General features: G+C 40.8%; 1 protein-coding gene across 8 annotated transcripts in view; it reads right to left on the bottom strand.

The window, feature by feature from the left end:
* PARP6 (poly(ADP-ribose) polymerase family member 6) overlaps window positions 1-21,668 on the bottom strand; it is a 64,746-nt gene that overhangs the window by 22,452 nt on the left and 20,626 nt on the right. For all 8 annotated transcript variants that reach the window (XM_069980995.1, XM_069980937.1, XM_069981002.1 and 5 more), the window contains exons 3-6: window positions 7,396-7,473; window positions 7,035-7,129; window positions 3,767-3,827; window positions 2,954-3,044 (exon numbers count right to left, since the gene is read on the bottom strand). In XM_069980995.1, the coding sequence (XP_069837096.1) occupies window positions 2,954-3,044; window positions 3,767-3,827; window positions 7,035-7,129; window positions 7,396-7,473 (325 nt within the window). The remainder of the gene's footprint in view (window positions 1-2,953; window positions 3,045-3,766; window positions 3,828-7,034; window positions 7,130-7,395; window positions 7,474-21,668) is intronic.

Genomic DNA, 21,668 nt, shown 5'->3' with positions numbered 1-21,668 from the left:
CTCTTCTTGATCAAATAAATATAATAACTTTTCTCTTAAAATGACTGTAATGTCTGGCTGATAGTAACATAGTTAAAAAGGTTGAAAAAAGACTAGAGTCCATCATGTCCTTCCTACAGAAACCCTACTGCGTTGATCCAGAATCATCCATGACAACATAATGTGGCAGAGAGTTCCATAGTCTCACTGCTCTTACAGTAAAAAATAACAACTGCGTTTGTGCTGGTGGTGAAACCTTCTTGATGTTTTACTTAAAGGGGCTGTCAAGTTTATATATTCTTCAATGTACACTGGTCCCTCTTCATACAATATTCCAGGAAGACAATGATGAAATCATTGTAAAGTGAAACCATAATACTATGGTTAAAACTAAGGTTTCAAAGCCCTTGAAATTTTCATTGAAAAAAAAAGGAGAAATCATAAAAAAATGAAAAGAAGCAAAAATAATGCATTTAATGTCCATGGCACTAACAATAGCCCTACACTGTACTCGGCTATCCACATCACTCCAATCGGCATAAAGGTACACTATCATTCAATTCATACTTGGTACTTGAAGACCACCATTCTCCTGATCAGTGGCAGTCTCAGCAATCATACATTTATCACCTATCTTGTGGTTCACCTCTGCTGGCATGCTGTGCCTCCTGGCAGACACAATGTTGCCTGCCATTGGCCTCTCTGTGCCTTAACTCTTCTTGCTCCTGCTGCCATCACTGCAGACTCCTCTTCTGCCCCTAGGGTGTATGCTGGCAAAATCTTGGTCTCTTAAAGGGCTAGTGCACCTACCTCATTCTTTAGCCAAACCCACTAACCACAGCCTGTATCAGGCAGCTTCACCCTCATAAAGCTACTTGAACATCAAGGTTCCTTAGGGCCCTATTACACGAGACGATTATCGTGCAAAAAAATTGTTTTATCATTTAAATTTAAATGATAATCGTTCTGTGTAATTGCAGGCAACGATTGAAAAATCGTTCGCATGTCGTTGATTGTTTATTTACATCTGAATCTAAGGGCCCTATTACACGAGACGATTATTGTGCAAAAAATCGTTATATCGTTCAAATTTGAACAATAATCGTTTGTGTAATTGCAGGCAACGATCGTTTGTATGTCGTTGATTTAGATCATAACCTAAAATTATCGTTAATCGTTCACTGTAATTCCACATTCATTCGCTCAAGTTCCACGTTTTTTCACTAATCGTTCAGTGTAATTGCACATTGTTCATTGTTTTGCTGGGATCAGAAGGAATAAATGATCATAGTTACGATCGCAATAATGATCGCAGTAACGATCTTAACTAACAACCATCATTCTGTGTAATATGGTGAACGATTTCAGGTTATCGATATAAAATCTAGTTTGCGATCGTTTATCTTTACAAATCTCCCTGTGTAATAGGACCCTTAGGGGGGGATTTATGAAAGGGTGTAAATATACACCTGATGTGAATTGCCCACAGCAACCAATCACAGCTCCTCTTATATTTTACCAGAGCTGAAAGCTGAGCTGTGATTGGTTGCTGTGGGCAGGTTACACCAGGTGTATATTTACACCCTTTCATAAATCTCCCCCTAAGTGTTCTAGCAAATGTATATTGTACTCATGCTTCCTCACTGTGTTTACTTAAATACCACTACTGTTTGTCTCTATGTTACAATATCATGTTGTCTTAACACACACACGTTTCTAGGTGATGCTGTATTGTCTATAAAAATGACACAGAGGAGACAGTATAAGGGAATGCAATAGCAGCTTCTGAACAGAGCCTGACAGACAAGACTATATTCACCTGTTACGCAACTACGTACATATTTAGAGCCACATATTTTTAGTTGGGCTGTTCACACTGTCCGTAATTTAAAGATCTGCAACCCGCAAAAATTACTGACAAGTTAAAGTGGGGACTGTAATTGCAGCAAAGATTGTCCCATATGGCTATTTTGGTTTCTATAGCCATAACTTTTACCGATTAAATGTCCACAACGTCCGCAAATCCATAAAAAGTACGAATGAGTAATCATTTTAATATGGATGATGGATGCAATACAGATGCATTACAGATTAATTTTTTGCGGATTATATTCCAAAAATTGCGGATGTATGAAAGCATCATTTACAGTCCTGATAAATGAATTCATATTCTTATCAAAATAAAGAAAGAAAATCCTTTTAATGTCCGTAATGTTGAGGTAAAAATACACCTGTTTTTTGAATACAATAATGCGCTTTACTGAAGTCAATGGGAAATTGGCCGGCCTTGCATACACTGTATAGAATAACAGCGGTAATTGATTCCAACCGTCTAAATAATGAACAAGCTCATTATTTACCACCTGCTTTTGCAAAATACGGCTGTCTTTTTTTCACCCCCTTCAAGAACTGTTTTATTTAAATTCAAAATTACGCCTGTATTTTAGTATTATTTTACTGTGCGTGAACACAGCCTCTAGTTTACAGTATGAAAGGTTTTTACCTTCTCAAACCAATAGCTAAGAACAATCAATGTATAATGATGTGACAAAATAGAAAAATGAATTGGCAAGTTCTCCATGGCAACACGCTTTGGAGTTGCTCTGAACTAGATATGAGGTGATTATGTCCATCTGTCATGCCCTTAATGAAGTAACATTGTGTGATTTATTGTTGACATAGTAACTATGAATCGGGGCTCCAGAGTATTACAGTAATATCCAGACAGCTTGAGCAAATGAAGTGATATTTTATTGTTGTCTCACATAACCTCCAGTGTATGCATCCCTGAGTAATCCAATACACTGTGATCTCTGGCTACTATTTTGTGGAAGCTTTTATGTTGTAGGAGGTTGCTCAGGCGGAAACATTAGAATAATGTAATACATTACAAAATCTTTAATGTGGATGTGATTAATAAAATGTAGATGTAATAAATGAATGGCAATACACCGGAGCGGAAAGGATCACTCACCAGGGCCATCTAGGTACTGAGAGAGGGAAAAGCGTAAGCGTAGGACTATAGGTTCTGTGCGGATTACTTTCCAGGCAGTGGCTACCTCTTCCTGCAGGGAAAGTGCAAAGAAAAGAGGTTAAAAAAAAGTTAAAAAAAAATAAAAATAGGAGTGTATAAAATAAACCCAGAGTATGAAAAGACAATAAAAGGTGACATGAATAAAAAATGTGATGGAATACTGGCAACTTTTAAGCCATGTTCACACACGGTATTTGGCCGTTAAACAACAGCCGTTATTGCAGAGTACAACAGCTGCCGTTGTTTAACAGCACTGCTTAATTGCACAGCAGTCTATGGAACCACAGCCGTAGTTTATACACCCTATATACACTACGGCCGTTCTTCTCACTGTGAGCCTGTGCTCACAGTGTAATGTACGGCTCCCAGCTACACTATGGTCTATGGCAAATTGGAGTGCGGGCACACCCAAATGTGTCAACATTCCAATTAAAATAAAGTGATGTTCATCCGACCGATACTGCAGTATAGGCCCACAATGTAGATATAAGGGCAAATAATGGCCGTTGTTGCAAAATGATCATTAATAACGGCCGTTGTTTTACAACGGCCATTGTCTGTTCTTATTTTTACATTGTGGGAACATAGCCTAAAACATGTTTGTTATTTTTTATTTTACTTTGGGTGAACATAAATGATCATTTTCTACTGATTTATAAGGTATTAGAAATAGTGAAAGAAGAAGTCAAATAAAAATACATGTAAATAAATAGATACTCTAAAGAGCTTTAATAAGTGAGTAAATGGACTTACATCCAGGAATCCAATGTTTATGTGCAAGTCAATATCAGCATCATCTATGGTCCCATATTCTCTGTGAAAGAGAAATTGGTACATGACTAGAATTGCAATGGTGAAGTTCACTTTTAACAAAGGCTTAGATTTTTTTACAGTGCAGATTTGAAGGGGTTATCCAGGATTAGAAAAACACAGCTGCTTACTTCCAAGAACAGCACCACTATATAAATCAAAGTAGGTGTCTTTGAAATGTAACCTTTATTGAGGTAATATATAAAAAGAGAGAATTGTACATAGAAGAAATGCTCACATTTGTGAACCACCACCAAAGATGTAAGTGTTGTCATAAGCAAACAAGGTGCCAGCAATAGATACCAGAAGAGTGGCTGGTACTCGCCCTAAGGGGACTATTACACCAAACGATGATCGGCCGAATCGGCCCTATCCGGCCGATCATCGTTCCATGTAATAAACACAACAATCAGCCGATGAGAATGATCATCAGCTGATCGTTAATATAGGTTTGGACCTATAATTGTCGAGCACCGATCGCGCATCGCTACGTGTAATAGCGGTGCGCGGCCAGAGGCTGACGATTTGCAAAGGGCTCCTCCTGCGCTCTACTTCTCCCGGGTCCTGCGCGCTGCAGCTTCAGAGTAGTCTGTCTTAGCTGACAGGCCGCTCAGCCAATCACTGGCCGGGACCACCGCGGTCAGTGATTGGCTGAGCAGCCTGTCAGCTAAGACAGGCCTCTCTGAGGCTGCAGCGCGCGAGACCCAGGGAGAAGCGGACCGCAAGAGGAGCCCTGGACCATGGATAGGTAATGTATGCAGTTTAAGCAAGGGGTGCAAGGACATTGGTAACCATGTCCTTGCAGCCCTTGTTAAACGATTATCGGGCTGTGTAATAGGCCCAGTAAACGAGTGCCGATCTAGCAGATCGGTGCTCATTTACAGTTATTATCGGGCCGTGTAATAGTACCCTTACTCTCCCTACACTGATGGCGCTGCCTGTCATGGCCATGTTAAGGACAATCAAATCTTATCAGGTCATTAACACAGCCATGACAGGCAGAGCCATCATTGTAGGGGAGAGTAAGGGCAACTACCAGCCGTTCTTCCTGTGTATCTATTGCTGGCTTCTCCTTTATGTATGCTAGCATTAACGTCTTTGGTGATGATACTCACACGTGAGCATTTCTTCTATGTATAATGCTCTCTTTTTAAAGTGTACCTGTCAATATAACTTTTAAAATTTAAATCAACACTAGATGTGAAATAAAGCAAGTTAGGCATTTACATCCATTATTTTTTTTAGTTCTCATGCTTAAAAACAAAGCTATACTTACTTATATCCAGGTCCAGTCTCCTGAAGGCAGATTTTTAGTCTTGTGCTGGTTGAAAAAAAGAGACTAAACACAGGAAGTACAGACTGACCAGTACTGAGAGTCACGGCTCAATGCATCCATCAATCACATGACTGCCTTCTCTGTGAGCGCTCAGATGACCTGGGAAACACTGGACTTCCTGTGTTAAGACTTTTAGCAAAAAAAAAAGGGGTCTAAACACAACTTGCTTTATATCACATCTACAGGTGATTCAGATTTTGACAATTATAACGACAGGGACACTTTAAATTTTAAAGACATCTACTTCGATTTATATGTGTAAATAAGAGGTGGACTTTTGCATTGATATACTGGGATGGCAATTGTTGCTATGATTCTTAAGAACCCCACCACACCTGTCCTCAGGTTCTATGTGGTATTACAAAACAGCATCGGTCATTTTCATTCAACTGAACTGCAATACTACACACAAAGCGAGGACATGAGTGGTGCTGTTTCTGAGAAAGCAGTTATATTTTTGTTATCCTGGACAACCCCTTTTATAGTGAATCTGTCAACCCTGAAATAGCTATGGCACTAATGACAATGATATGCACTTGGTAAAGCAGATAATATTTTGGTATCCGGCATCTTGGTCTTTATTCAGCAGAAAAACACAGTGTGCAGTGTAAGAGATTTAAAAAAGAGTGGCCTATCGTTGCTTTACCAAGTGCATATGACTGCCATTAGTTCCTTAGCTGTTTTGGATGTGACAGATTCACTTTAAATCTCTTTCTTTCAAATCAACTGGTTCAGAAATTTATATAGATTTGTAATTTAATTCTATTTAAAAATCTTAAGTCTTCCCATACTTATCAGCTGCTGTATATCCTGCGGGAAATGTTGTTTTCTTTTTAGTGTGAGACAGTGCTCTCTGCTGACATCTCTGGCCGAGACAGGAACTGTCCAGAGCAACAGCAAATCCTTATAGAAAACCTCCCCTGCTCTAGACAGTTCCTGTATCGGACAAGGGTGGCAGCAGAGAGCACTGTATCAGATGGAAAAGAAAACATTTTATACAGGACATACAGCAGCTGATAAGTATGGGAAGACTTGAGATTTCTAAATAGAAGTAAATTACAAATCTATATAACTTTCTAAAACTAGTTGACTTGAAAGAAAATGATTTTTTGATAACCCCTTTAAGCAAAAGCACCAAATTTATCAAAGTGTTTTAGGCTGATTAAATATATTGGCTTATCTGTAGACTGTCATATTTGTTGCAAATAGACCAAGCCTCCTTTTACTAAGACCACTAAGACTCTAAGCATTGTACCCAAAACAGTGGGTACCATACAGATACATCTTATTAGCAGTTATTGGTGTAGCTTTCGGATCAGAAATAGTCTCTAAATTGCTGCCAACATGTTTTGCAGAATCACTGTAAAATATTTTCTAAAATATGTCCCTCTTTTTAGACAGTGACCCATGGTGTTGGGGTCCTAAATTAGTAAGTTGACTCTTGGTTAACCACCACAAGGTCTTGCAAGTGTCCTTCACCAATAGGTTCAGAAAATCCTTTGAAATTCCTTAATAGTCTGAATAGATTTGACCTCAGTACAGGCCCTATTCCACCAACAGATCTGATGACAGATCATCTGCCAAAGATTTGAAGCCAAACCCAGGAGTGGATTTGAAAAGAGGAGAAATCCAGTCTTTCCATTATGACCTGTTCTCTGTCTATAGTCTGTTCCTGGGTTTGGCTTCAAATCTTTGGCAGATAATCTGTCGTCAGATCTGTTGGTGGAATAGGGCCCTAATTAATAAGAACCCTCTAGGTTCTCCAGATGACGCCATGTGCCTTTTTCTCTATTGAATATGTTTGTACTTCCTTTATTCAATGTCACTTGGTGTACAACCTTGCATAATGTTACATATTGGGTAAAATATGCTCACCTTACAGATACAGCACTTTCACTATATATTTCTTTAACTGCCTCTATGTCTGCATCAAGCTGTGGGTGTCTGTAAAGATCAGCACAGCATGTGCCCTGTCAAAAAGAAAACAATTTGATCATAGACGTGTGGCATGTGAGGAAAATAAAGATCAGGCTGAAGGGGGAAAAACAAAGTATATTGGATCACAAATACACTAATCATATGACAACAGGTGCAATAACTGCTGTACATACTGGATTTTAATTTGCTACTACTCAGTCCCTTGAGTTAAAATGTAACTTTGCATTTACTGTTTATATTATAAAGACACCATTTGTTATTTTTACATGTGTATATATTGTAATATTTGTTGTGTCACCTGAACTCCATAGAGAAACTCCCCACATTCATTTTCCCCATCAGATTCCTCTTCAGCCCAGTTGTGTCCCTTGATGTCCTGTGGAGATGACAGAAAATAGCTTTTGTAGCAAAGCATTGTCAGTCAACCGTAACTATCAGTTTCAGATGCAACTTAATTCACAATACTACTATATGTACATAGATGTACAACCAGATTTTACAAACAGAATGATGATATCTTCAATAGTCATTAAACCTCAAATGAATGTGTCTCCTAGATATTTTTTACTGATCAGAGCAAGATACTGAAACATGTTCTTTTTTTCTAATTTATTTTCTGTTATTTTATTTTTTAGTACATCATTCATTCCACAGGGATCGAGAAGGAGATCTCTAAGCTTCAGCTATTGTGAATAGTGCTCAGTCTTCTGGTATCTATATGTTGCAGTGAAATGATAGAAACAGGGATTTGATCAAATCACTAGGGATTTGATCAAATCCCGGGAAATGATGAAATGAACACGCCATTCTATCATTTCCCTAGGGAATTGATCAAATCAATGACCTCTTTCAGGGAAATGATGGAATGAACTCTATCATTTCCCCCTGCAACATAGAATTTACTTACTATATCGCCTCTCTGCTCCCCCCAGCCTGTCCTCTCTGCTCACCGTCCGCCTCCGCCGTCTCTCTGCTCTCCATTCCGCTCATTTTCCCTGCTACATGCCTCCTGCTCCCCTGGCCTGTCAGTTCCGCTCCCCATCCGTCCGCGCAGCCGTATGCCTGCCGGGAGGTGTGCAGCTCTGCTCCCTGTCCGCCCTGCGACATGCCTCCTGCTCCCCCAGCCTGTCCGCTCTGCTCCCCGTCCACCCCAATGCCATATGCCTGCCGGGAGGTGTGCCACTCTGCTCCCCATCCACCCCTTTCCATATGCCTGCCGGGAGGTGTGCAGCTCTGCTCCCTGTCCGCCCTGCGACATGCCTCCTGCTCCCCCAGCCTGTCCGCTCTGCTCCCCGTCCACCCCAATGCCATATGCCTGCCGGGAGGTGTGCCACTCTGCTCCCCATCCACCCCTGTCCATATGCCTGCCGGGAGGTGTGCCGCTCTGCTCCCTGTCCGCCCTGTGACATGCCTCCTGCTCCCCCAGCCTGTCCGCTCTGCTCCCCGTCCACCCCAATGCCATATGCCTGCCGGGAGGTGTGCCACTCTGCTCCCCATCCACCCCTGTCCATATGCCTGACGTGGAGGTGTGCCGCTCTGCTTTCCCGTCCGCCTTCGCCAACATATGCCTGTCGGGAGTTCCCGTCCGCCCCCCGCCGCCATATACCTCCCGGGAAAGTGTGCCGTTCTGCTTCCCCGTCCGCCTCCTCCGCCAAACATAGAGCTGGGCGACTCCTCGATCTTTCATTCCATCATTTCCTTGAAAAGGGTCCGGTATTTGATCAAGTCCCTAGGGAAATGATGGAACGGCGTGTTCATTCCATCATTTCCCGGGATTTGATCAAATCCCTAGTAATTTGATCAAATCCCTGGATTATATCATTTCACTGCAATATAAACACTGATGTCGCCTTTAACTTTAATCCTGTCTGGGATTATAAAAGGGACACTGCTGGAAAGAAATCTGTAAAGAACAGGAAGCGTCAGTTTAGTTTTAGGCTTAGTGGCAAGAATGAAAACTGTAAGGTTTCAGAATTTTTTTATAATATACACAGTAAAATGAAAAATTTGAAAAACAATCACCAAAAAGTCTTAAACCAATAACACAATAAAACTAGGTCATTTCCTGAAGACATACAATTCCTTTAACTACAAATTTATTTATTTTTTAAAATCTTCTAATATGTAGTCTACCTTGTATAGATTTACCTTGTATTTGCTATAAGCATTATCAAACCTCCTCTTCTGAGTAAGGTTTAAAGCAACTTATTATTGCTTTTGAAACTTCCTGTTCTGTTATTCCAGTTAGTATTTCACGGGCAGTACATTTAGGTTTCAACAGATCAGGGTGGAGAGACATAAGATATAAATAGCACAGGTAGGGGCCAGGTTAAAGAATTTGCATTGGGGTCTAGGAGCTCAGCAATAGAGAAAAAAAGACCAAGAGAGCACAGACTCCCTACACAAGCAAAGCTATTTTTATGTGGGTGGAAAACAAATAAGACCAGTAGCTCACTTCCTCCCTTCCCTTTACAATTCACTCCTGATGGCTTTAGAATAAAAAAAAAAAAAACTGACTGAATTGACAGAATTTTTTTATATATACAGTAATCATTACTTCATTGCTTTCCTGCAGTCTCGAAGAATGCAAGAAGCTAGACATTCCTTCTCTAATGCTGCGTTTACACGGAGCGATAATTCGCCCGATCGTACGATTAACGATATCGAAAGAACGATTTTTTTTATAACGATCAGCGCATAGGTAAAATCTCGCACATAGGTAAAATCGCTGAACGACTGTTTACACGGAACGATCTGCGAATTTTTTGCAAACGATGATTTAAGATCATGTAAGATCAAAATGAACCATTTTTCGCTCGTCGCTTGATCGTTCGCTGCGTTTACACGTACGATTATCGTTAGAATTCGATCGTTATCGTGCAAATTCACACGATTATCGTTCCGTTTAAACGCAGCATAAGACATGCAATTTGTACTTAAGGGGGGTTGTAACCCCCCTACAACCACTAATATGCCTTTTTTACCCTTGTCATTAAGGTAACCTAGTCAGAAGCTCTCTGTATTTATGGTGCCATAGAATAAGTTACACATTGTTGTTGTGTGCTCACCTGTAGTGAGTGCTCTGCTCAGTTATCTAATGATAGCTCAGTGCCTGATAGCTCTGAGGGCTAGGACCAGAAGAACATTGGATCCTTAAAGAGAACCTATCACCTAAAAATCACTGTCCCTATTATTAAAGGTCCTCTCTCCCTAAGTCTATTCCTGAAGATACAGACTGCAAAGCATTCTTTACCTAATCCTCTTCTTCGGTGTAGTAATGCTGGGGCGCCGCCATTTTGATGACGTCACGCTGGAACGCACGTGCGTTCCAGCGGTGCGTTCCAGCGTGACATCATCAAGACGGCGTCGGCCGACATTACTGCACTGGAACAAAGGAGTAGGTAAAGTATAAGATACAGATTGCAAATGCTGGAACGCAAGTGACGTATTCTAGATGGCAGCGGCCGGCCTTGCTGTACCGAACAAGAGGATTAGGTAAAGTCTAAGATACAGACTGCAAAGGCAGTCTGTATCTTTATTTTGTCTATTTATTTTTGTCTTGCAGTCTGTATCTTATACTTCACCCAATCCTCTTGTCCACTGCCGGGCACCACCATCTTAATTTAGTCACTTGCGTTCCAGCGGTGGAACGCAAAGTGACGTCATCAATATGGCGGCGCCCCCGGCATTGCTGCATATTTGCATGACGGGAGCTTCCTGTCTCGCGTCGGCTCTTTTGAAAAGAGCCTGCGCGAGACAGGAAAGTAAAGTGTGTATATTTCAAAAACGCAGCTATAAAAATAATTAAGTCTATTTACAAATATTAATAAAACTTCAATTTACAGCTAATTAGCAAAAAAAATAATTTTTAATTTTGGCCATGATTGGTTCTCTTTAACCGATCAAATGGGTCTCAAAAGGAGCTTCCTCCAAGAATAGGTCATCAGTAGAGATAAGCAAATCTCAAGCACGCTCAGGTCTGTTTGAAGCTGAACGTGCAGCATTTGATTACTGGTGGCTGCAGAAGTTGCATGCATCCCTAGGGAGTCTTGGAAAACGTGAGTACAGCCTATGGCTATGTTACCACTTTGGAAACATATCGGGCAAAATCGGCCATCTTGTTACATGGATGGCTGCTAATAAAGATCATAATCCTTATTAGTAGCCGTCTTTATAACAAGACAGCCGTCTTTGCCTGATATGTTTCCAAAGTGGAAACACAGCCTATGGCTATGTTCACACTGCGTATGAATCCGTCCATAGTGCGAACCGCGAATATACGCATGTAGTTTTGAGGTTGATGTGTTCGCTTGAAAGTATACGATATAGGCCCGCACAATGCACACTACGTATGAGCTTACGGCTGGATCGTATACGGCGCCGTGAAAAATTAACAAGACCATTGTTTGAGGACGGAAATGTTGAAACTCACGGCCGTGGATTTCCATGCGGTCCCGTACAAAGTACTTATTTCAGCCAAATTAAACTTGATTTTTCGATCCAAAAGGTTCTGTGTGGTTTATGGGGCTGAGCAAAGATTTCCAAGTAAATGACCTGCCTCAGATCGCTTCGAAACAAGCTAGGGAAGCATAACTGTACTACGGGCGTATGTTCGCGGTTCGTACGCATCCGGCCGCATGTCTATTTTTCCCACGCCCGTAGTTTCAGCCGCACATGTACGGCAGCGTACGATCTACGTACGGATTCATACGCAGTGTGAACATAGCCTTAAACTGTATCCAGGCAGCCTTAGGGCTGCATCCAACTTCTGCAACCACCACTAATCAAATGCTGCACGCTCAAGTTTGGACAGACCCAAGTGTGCTTGAGAATCGCTCATCTCTCGTTACCAGGTTTTCCAGTGACTCTGTTGAAGATCGGAGGGACCTCTATGCAGTCCTAGGCTGTCTGTATACCAAGCTTGCTGACAGAGGAACCCAAGGTGGGGGGAGGGGGGGAATTATTAGGATTGGCGTCTCATACACCAAGCGTAAAGTGATCCAGAATTTTTAAAAAAATCCTGCCATTTTTTTGAAAAAGCACACCTGTCCTCAGCGCGTCACCTTCCCGTCCCCTTGGTAAGCGTGGTGCAGACGCCGAGCTCACACAAAAAGTACCGACTTTTTGCCAGGTCTGCACCATGCACAACGTTGACCTTAGTGTTGTCCTACCAACAGTGTGTGTCATAGTGACAGATTATAATTTATTAGAATATAGAAGTATGCTCATGTATTACAAATTTTTATTAATCATGTTGTAACACATGTAAAAAAAATGTCCCTTAATGAAAATAGTGCCTCAAACAATTATGAAATATTCAGTTATTCCGTTTCAGGCAAGTGCTGAAGACAGAATTAATCTGTGTATACAGTCAACAATATACAGCAAGTTCCAGCATCACAGGATATAGAGAAGTCAATAGAATGGGTGCATGTCTCACTAAAACAAACCCAGGTAGGAAAGCATGAAGGGACAGATTGTCCAAGTGAGTTCAGAATTTAAAGGGGTATTTCACCCAAGAGCTAAAAAATAAAATGCTTCCACTAAGTATTTTCAGCAATCTCCTGTATTTCATCTTGTAGTATCTGCCCATCGCTGGCTCAATCTTCTTCTGCTTTACATTGTAAACAAAATATCTATCTATCTATCTATCTATCTATCTATCTATCTATCCATCCATCCATCCATCCATCCATCCACTCATCCATCTACATAGATTGATGAGAGAGAGAGAGAGAGAGAGAGAGAGAGAGGGAGAGATGAAACAACTGTTTCTGTTCCCCTATACTGCTCAAGAGGCTGTCACTGTTCTGTTGTTTTCCTGCCCCTTGGCCAGGTGCTCATTGATTTGTGTGATGTCAGTGGTGGGCAGGGTTACAGATGAGGTGTTACAGCTTGCCTGGCAACAAAAAAAACAAAGATCTTGTGACTTTGGTCTCACAAGGAAGAAGAGGACAGAGTGGAGACAAAGTGGACAAGGAAGTGAGGATATTGAGCAGCTTCAGGGTGTAAGGGCCCTATTCCACCGGACGATTATCGTTCAGATTATTGTTAAATAGTTCAAATCTAAACAATAATCGTTCGGTTAAAATGCAGTTAACGGTTAACGTCCGAACGAGAAATCGTTGATCGCTTTATAAGACGTGGACCTATTTTTATCGTTGCTCGTTCGCAAAACTTTCGCAAATCGTTCGCATTGAATAAGACGTTGTTCGGTCGTTCGCAGTAGATACGAACGCAATAGCTAAGAAATAGCGAAGAAAAAACGATCGCAAATACGATCATAAGTAACGATTATCGTTCCATGGAAATGAGTGAATGTTTTCAGGTCTTTCGCAATAGCGGTCGTTTGAAATCGTTAATCGTTAACGATTATGCGAACGATAATCATCCGGTGGAATTGGGCCCTTAGTCAGGATGTGCTGCAGACAAACGGGCCAATTCATGTAATAGAAACCTATTACAAACAAGCTTAGATCATGGGTGGGAATTAAACAGGGTTACATTTTTCTTAAATGGAGTACCTCTTTATTACACACCAGTGCAGCATTTCAGCATAAATAAAGTCCTTTTCAATTACTGCTTCAAAAAGGCTTAATTTAGGTCGAAACAATGCACTGGTGTATATTAAACTTCAGTCCTCAGTGTGACCGAACAGACATCCCGGCAGAAGGATTTTATCAGCCTACCCTACCACCAGCAAGATATTATAGCTACAATTTAAAATACATTTTCTTGTGCATACATTACATAGAAACCAAAAACTACATTATTCAGGTGACAACATAACCATAGTAACCTGTAGAAATAATGTAATAAGTTATTCAACATTAAATATGAATAGCATAAAAAATAAACAAAATAAAAATGCCAACAATAGTTTTTTTCTCTATTTGACTGTGAAAATTATATGTATCCCCAAAAAGGTCGAAAAAAAAAATTTCTGCATAAAAATAGACTTTATATAGCCATACCATTAATAAAAATGTGAAAAGGGCTGCTGAAATGCCAACAGGCCGATAAAGATCTATTTTTTGAGGGGTTAACTGTGCACCCTTAGGAACATCACTGGCAAAGAACACCCAAAATATTCTGCAGCACTTTACAATTTTGGGGGTACATATATAGACAAAATCAGACATTACAGAGATTGGCTTTGTTCATATGGTGGACTTCTGCGAACATCATTGCTGACAGGCGTCAAAAAGACATCCGTTATTTGCCAATGATGGCAGTCTAAAATATTGTGATAAAAGACCCCTTTTCGATGCATGTCAGCAACGACGGCCACAAAATCCCATCATGTGAACATAGCTATACACATGTAACCATCAAATCAAGAATTAGGAGTGACAAAAGGCAGAATGGCTAAAATGCTTCACTTCTACAAGGTCCAGCCATCTTTGATAAATGGGATAGTGAAAATGAAAATGGGTAAACCAGCCTCTGCATGTACAGGTTTAAATGCTTGGTGTGTAGAGGAATAGTTATGTAGGGGGTGACCAAATTAGGGAACCTGATAAGCCTGCTTTAAAACATGAGCTTTCAGGGCATGGTTTATGCTTTGGGTTTTAGCAATAAGGCTGACTTTCTGAGGTAACGCTTTCCAGAGAACTGGTGCAGCTCAGGTAAAGTCCTGGAGACCAGAGTGAGAGATGTAGCATAGCATAAAGCACACGTAGGGAGGGAAACAACAATAACAGAGGAAATGTAAGGAGGTGCAGCAATGTGGAGAGGTGGCAACACACTGTGGTACACATCAGCAACCCAATCTCCTGGGTTTCAAACATATAACAAAAAATGTGCTGACATATACTGTAGATGTGAACTAATCCTTAGAAAGAAAACCAGGAGAGGACAGAGTCCTTATGGCTGATAAAGCGGAGCATGTTAAAGTGGAGCTGGTGGTCTACAGTGTCAAATGCTGAAAAAAGATCAGGAAGAATTAGAGTAGAGTGGTCGCCTTTAGATTTCGCGGTCAGGAGATTTTAGTTAGAGCAGTTGCTGTAGAGTGAAAAGTATGAAAACCAGACCATACGGGGTCAAGAAGAAAGAAGATAGTGGGTTAGGCAGGAATAGACCTGGCATTCTGAGAGGGATCAGGAGGAAATGTGAGAGGGAATGCGATCTAGCACACTTGGGAACTGGGAGATGATCTTTTGACGGATGTTATCTATTTTGTCTTTGAAATAGGAGGACAGGTCTTCAGCACAGAGTTTAGTGAATGGTGTCTGTATTTTGGGTTAGAGAAGAGAGTTAAAGGTATCAAAGAGGCGTTTGGGTAATTGGACAAAGAAGAGAAAGGAGAGGTAAAGTGGGTTTGCTTAGCAGGGCAGAACAGTATTTTCTTTTTCAATCAGAATGTTTTTTATTGTTTTTTAACAAACACAGAAAAAAAACTTTCAGTACAGCTGGAAGATATTGTACAATCGTGTAACTGCAAAAGTAGTACTATTTATCCAACTGCTTGTTTAGCATACTTAAAGGGAACCTGTCACCCGCCGTGCCAGGGTGAAGGCCGTCTGACCCCCCACTAGAGCCCCAGATACTTACCCCATCTCGCCAAGTCCCGCTCCTGGAGCCGGTCCGGGACGGAGATATCCTTGTCGGAAGCCCGACACACGTGCTGCAGAGATGAGTCCGATGCACATAGAGAATGACGGCTCCATTCATTCTCTACGGGCATCGGACTCATCTATCTATCCCATTGTGTATCATCTAAGTCGCCCACCTCCCTGTGCCATTTATCCTGTGCTGCAAGTAGCTGTAAGCTTATAGCACTCTTCGCTGAGCCTCTACTAGTCACATCAAAGAGCAGAGAGTGGGATCCTATTTGCATTGGCAGAACCCAGTCCTGAGTCTGAAGGGCTTGTCTCAATTGCAGGTATTGAAAAAACATCTAGAGCAGTATTTTCTTAGCATAAACTCCTCCTCCTCCCGCACCTGATTTGCTGTGCACCTGGTGTAGATTTGCTGCACAGAGCCTGCTCCGGGTGCAGGGCTGGCTGAGTTTACTAAGAGGCATGCACCTGTGTGTGCTTGAGGTAGGGGTTTTGGGAGGAGGATGAGAATTTGGGATAGGAGAGAGAAGGTTGTGGTCTGAGAGCTCGGAGAGAGAGTTAGTACAGATAGAAACTGGCCAAAGTCTAGAGAAAACCAGGGAATTCCCCCTTAGCTGGAGATTCAGGAAGCTGAGAGAGGCCAAGGATTGAGAGGTTAAAGAAAGCCACTAAGAGACAGCTGGGAAGATTGAGCTAACAATGGGGATCTTAAAATCACAGCAGGAATATCAGTATATAAGTGAGGAAGCGATGTAGCAAAGTTTTAAAGAAACTGTCGAGATGAGCCAGGGGTAGATGACTGTGACTTATGGTGTGGACCTTGAAACAGAAGAATAAGAGACAGGGTACAGGGGGAATTACCTGGAAAGTGCAGTGTGAGGAGAGAAGTGCACCAAACCCTTCACCATGTTGGCTCTCAGGTCTAGGAGTATGGGAGAAATGTAAGTCACCACAGGTCAGAGCTGTGGGTGAAGTGGTTGCACACAAACCAAGAGTTACAAAGAGCATGGTTGAATAGAAAGGGACAGGCATGCAGAAGATTTTAAAGGGATATTCAAACATTTTGAATACATTGCTACATTACAGGCCTTTTCTGCCTGTAGGGAGGCTCTAGGAGAATGTGCCTGCTGAAGATGATTAAAAAATAAAAAATGCACTTTGCATTTCAATATAACACAATACCACTTTTTAAAGGGGTACTCTGGAGAGTAATGTTTTTTTTAATGCATTGCCTTAATAAAGTTATGTTACTTTGTAATATAACTTCATTAAAATAAATGTATATTTTTATGTATACAATATTTCACCAGTGGCTGTAGTAAGGGGCAACATGATAGGTGTGGCTGCAAAAACATTCTACTGATAGCTATTGAGCTATTGTTTATGGCCAGCCAAAATGGTAGGGGGCCCACACTCTTTACACTGCTCATGGCCCAAAGTGCTAAAATGAGGATCTCCATTTTTAATCATTTTAAAAGGATTCAAAAGGCAGGATACTTTGGTGACACATGTTTTTGTATAAATTGATTGATTACATGATTACCCTTGTTTCACACGTAGTAATAGTGCGGCCGTATGTACGGATGTAATAGTGCGCCCGTATATTTGAGGGTTCGTGTGTATGCTGTGAAGTATAGGATATACGGCTGCACAGTGCACACTATGTATGAATCTACGGCCCTATCGTAAACGGACCCGTAAAAAATGAACAAGACCATTATTTGCGGCTGAATATGCGGCCGAGGATTGACAGGCGGTCCGTACAAAGTACTTCAAAAATAGCCGGGAATGATGCCGAATGCCGATGCCTCTAATAGTTACTATATTAAATTAATCAAAGACATTTTATTTGTAATCAAGACACTTTCGTTGATCAATAATTTATTTCTAACGAATCCATCATTTTGCAATTAAATATACTGTTAAAAAAAATAGATATATAAATAAATGTATATTTATCTATATATTTATTTTTTGACATTATATTTAATTGCACAATGATGGATTCGTTAGAATTAAATTATTGACAAACGAAACTGAATTTATTTCCAAGAAAATGTGTTTTATTCATTAAATATTAATTAGTACAGGAAGCACTATAAGCCGGTAATTCATATTCCCGGTAATAGAGCTTTCTGTACTAATCATCACTTTACTTTAATGAAAACATCAAATGTTTCTTCTAATTATGTTATGACAATAACATTATTAGAAGAAACATTTAGAATTATATGTGCGCTCAGCTGATTGGCTGTTCGGCTGAGCGCACATATAATGAGCCGGTCCGCAGTACAGTGACTTCATTGTGCTGCGGACCAGCGAAGAGGACACATCGGGGTGAGTATAGAGCTCTCCACACCCCCTCCCCGGCACTGCACCCCTCCCAGCAAGGAAGGGGGGGTCAGTTAACCCCTTCCTTGCTGGGATGGGTGCAGTCTGACATCAGTCTGGCCCCCCGGGGGTTAAGGGGGATGCAGTACATCCTCCCTTAACCCCTTGGGGGTCAGACTGTAAGCAGCGATCTGTAAAGATGCTGCATACTGTAAGGAGCACAACACCGCTCACAATGATGGGTGTTGTGCTCCTGTTTGTGTGTTTTGTGTGTTTCTCCCTTTTTGTTTTTCAGATATCGGTATCCTGGGGATTACGTCGGATTCCATGGACTACGTCGATGACCAGCGGTTGTTCTTTGAATTTTTTTTTAATAAAATGGTCAATGAGGGTTGTGGGGGTGTTTTTATTTGAATAAAAAAATTTGTAAACTTGTGTCTTGTCTTTATTTCTTTACTTTATAGACTTAGTAGTGGAAGCCGTCTAATAGACGGAATCCATTACTAAGTTGGGGCCTAGTGTTAGCCGGTATAAAATGGCTAACACTAACCCCCCATTATTACCCCAGTACCCAATGCCACCAGGGGTACTGGGAAGAGCCGGGTGCCAGTGGTCCCGGAGCGTCAATATTGGCGCTCCTGGACCGGGCGGCAGCAGGCTGGTAATATTTAGGCTGGGGAGGGCCTAAACCAATGGCTCTTCCCACCCTGGTGTTACCAGGCTGCTGTCGTTTGGTTTTTAACCCGGCTGGTTATAAAAATAGGGGGGACCCTATGCGTTTTTTTTTAATTATTTATTTATTTAAAAAAAAAAACGCATAGGGTCCCCCCTATTTTTATAACCAGCCGGGTTAAAAACCAAACGACAGCAGCCTGGTAACACCAGGGTGGGAAGAGCCATTGGTTTAGGCCCTCCCCAGCCTAAATCTTACCAGCCTGCTGCCGCCCGGTCCAGGAGCGCCAATATTGACGCTCCGGGACCACTGGCACCCGGCTCTTCCCAGTACCCCTGGTGGCATTGGGTACTGGGGTAATAATGGGGGGTTAGTGTTAGCCATTTTATACCGGCTAACACTAGGCCCCGACTTAGTAATGGATTCCGTCTATTAGACGGCTTCCACTACTAAGTCTATAAAGTAAAGAAATAAAGACAAGACACAAGTTTACAAATTTTTTTATTCAAATAAAAACACCCCCACACCCCTCATTGACCATTTTATTAAAAAAAATTCAAAGAACAACCGCTGGTCATCGACGTAGTCCATGGAATCCGACGTAATCCCCAGGATACCGATATCTGAAAAACAAAAAGGGAGAAACACACAAAACACACAAACAGGAGCACAACACCCATCATTGTGAGCGGTGTTGTGCTCCTTACAGTATGCAGCATCTTTACAGATCGCTGCTTACAGTCTGACCCCCAAGGGGTTAAGGGAGGATGTACTGCATCCCCCTTAACCCCCGGGGGGCCAGACTGATGTCAGACTGCACCCATCCCAGCAAGGAAGGGGTTAAGTGACCCCCCTTCCTTGCTGGGAGGGGTGCAGTGCTGGGGAGGGGGTGGGGAGAGCTCTATACTCACCCCGATGTGTCCTCTTCGCTGGTCCGCAGCACAATGAAGTCACTGTGCTGCGGACCCGCTAATTATATGTGCGCTCAGCCGATCAGCCAATCAGCTGAGCGCACATATAATTCTAAATGTTTCTTCTAATAATGTTATTGTCATAACATAATTAGAAGAAACATTTGATGTTTTCATTAAAGTAAAGTGATGATTAGTACAGAATGCTCTATTGCCGGCATATGAATTACCGGCTTATAGAGCTTCCTGTACTAATTAATATTTAATGAATAAAACACATTTTCGTTTAAATAAATACAGTTTCTTTGTTCAATAATTTAATTCTAACGAATCCATCATTGTGCAATTAAATATACTGTCAAAAAATAAATATATATATAAATATACATTTATTTATATATATATTTATTTTAACAGTATATTTAATTGCAAAATGATGGAATCGTTTACATTTAATTATTGAACAATAAAAGGGACTTTATTAGACAGAAAATGTGTTTTATTAATTCAATATATTAACCATGAGAGACATCGGCTATAGTGCAGAGGATCGCAAACCCCGGTAATAGCGAGTCATGTAAACTGTGTTCCCTGCTTTCCCAGATGCATCCAGAGGTGTTTCCATCACTTTCTTAACATTTTATTTGTTATTTTTAGTTGAACCAGATTTCCAAGTAAATGACCGTATGTTTTGAGCCGCATGTCTATTTTTTCCCACGGCCGTAGTTTCACCCGCACATTTACAGCCGCATAAAAAATACAGCCGCACAGTTACAGCGTGTGAAACCAGCCTTAATCTGTATTTCATTTATGTTATGTACAACAATTATCATTTTTAATTGTTTTAAAGAATACATGCACATTCAAATTTAAACATTATTTTTCAAATTACACAAATTGAGTAACTTTTTAAATGCATACTTTTACTGTGTCCAAATTTCCGCCAATTCCCTGCTGTTCTTGATCTAGTGAATTGCATTCTAGGAAACTTAATCATTACATGTGGATCTAGAAAAACTAAATGGGTAACATAAGGAAGTCTGACATAATCCTTTTATAGTCACTTCAATACTTAGGGAAACTAACAGCACACATGGGTGGCCATTCATTTGAATAGCTGGCATGTAATGCTATATTTCACCCCTTGTGTCTTTAGAGAGTGTCTATTAACATGCACATGTAATAAAATATCTACAAAGTAACAACTTTTATTCAAACTATATCTTGGATCCTTAACTTAGTAGGTATAGACTGTACAGAATCATTTTCACTACTCAGCTTTGTACAAGGTGTTTCCGCCAATAATACATTTCCTCTGGAATAAATGGTGAACACTATCTTGTGGTGCCCCTAGAGTTGTCACTTCCCTCCTCTATGTAGGAGTAGATGAAGATACTGTTGATCAGTGTTTGAATTTAAAGGAATGTGTCATTATAAAATGACCTTCGGTTTAATTCAAGTGTTAAAGTGTTTCTGAAGAATTTTTGGTGATTTATTTCTAATTTTTAATTTTACTATCTTTATCATAAAATAAACCAGAAGTCTGGCCATTAAGTCTGGCCACTAAGCATGAAAATAAAGTGAAACTTCCTCTTTTGAAGAGAAAATCTTTAAACAGTCTTCTCAGTATCATCACAGACAGGATTACAGTGAAAAGTGAAACCAGTGTGGAGAAAAGACAGGATCATGCCATTCACAATACCTTAAGCCCAAATATCAGACTCCCCTTCACTTCACAATGATCTTAGCACAGGTCCCCTTCCCAATTCAACCCTCCTTTTCCCCGAATACAATACATGTAGCTCCTAACACAAAAAAGGATGCATGCAAGGGCTTAGAGTTGGAGAAAGCATTTATATTAGTACTGATTGCCTCTCATGCCCCTCCCTCAGTTTCCCCTTCCCAATTCAACCCTCCTTTTCCCCCCTCATTTTTATATTTTCCTAGTCCTAAATTACCCTTCGTCGTATCACTGGCTCTCTTGAGCAGTACAAAATATATATATATATTTTTTTTTTCTTTGTAATTTTGCTTATTTTTATTGTAATATCTCATCCTTACAGAGGCTTTACTTTTATGTACTCTTCCTCAGGGG

The sequence above is a fragment of the Dendropsophus ebraccatus genome, chromosome 1 (genome assembly GCF_027789765.1).
Source record: "Dendropsophus ebraccatus isolate aDenEbr1 chromosome 1, aDenEbr1.pat, whole genome shotgun sequence".
NCBI classification, from domain to species: domain Eukaryota; kingdom Metazoa; phylum Chordata; class Amphibia; order Anura; family Hylidae; genus Dendropsophus; species Dendropsophus ebraccatus.
Note: the sequence above shows the minus strand (reverse complement) of the source record. Positions and strands in the feature narration are given on the sequence as shown.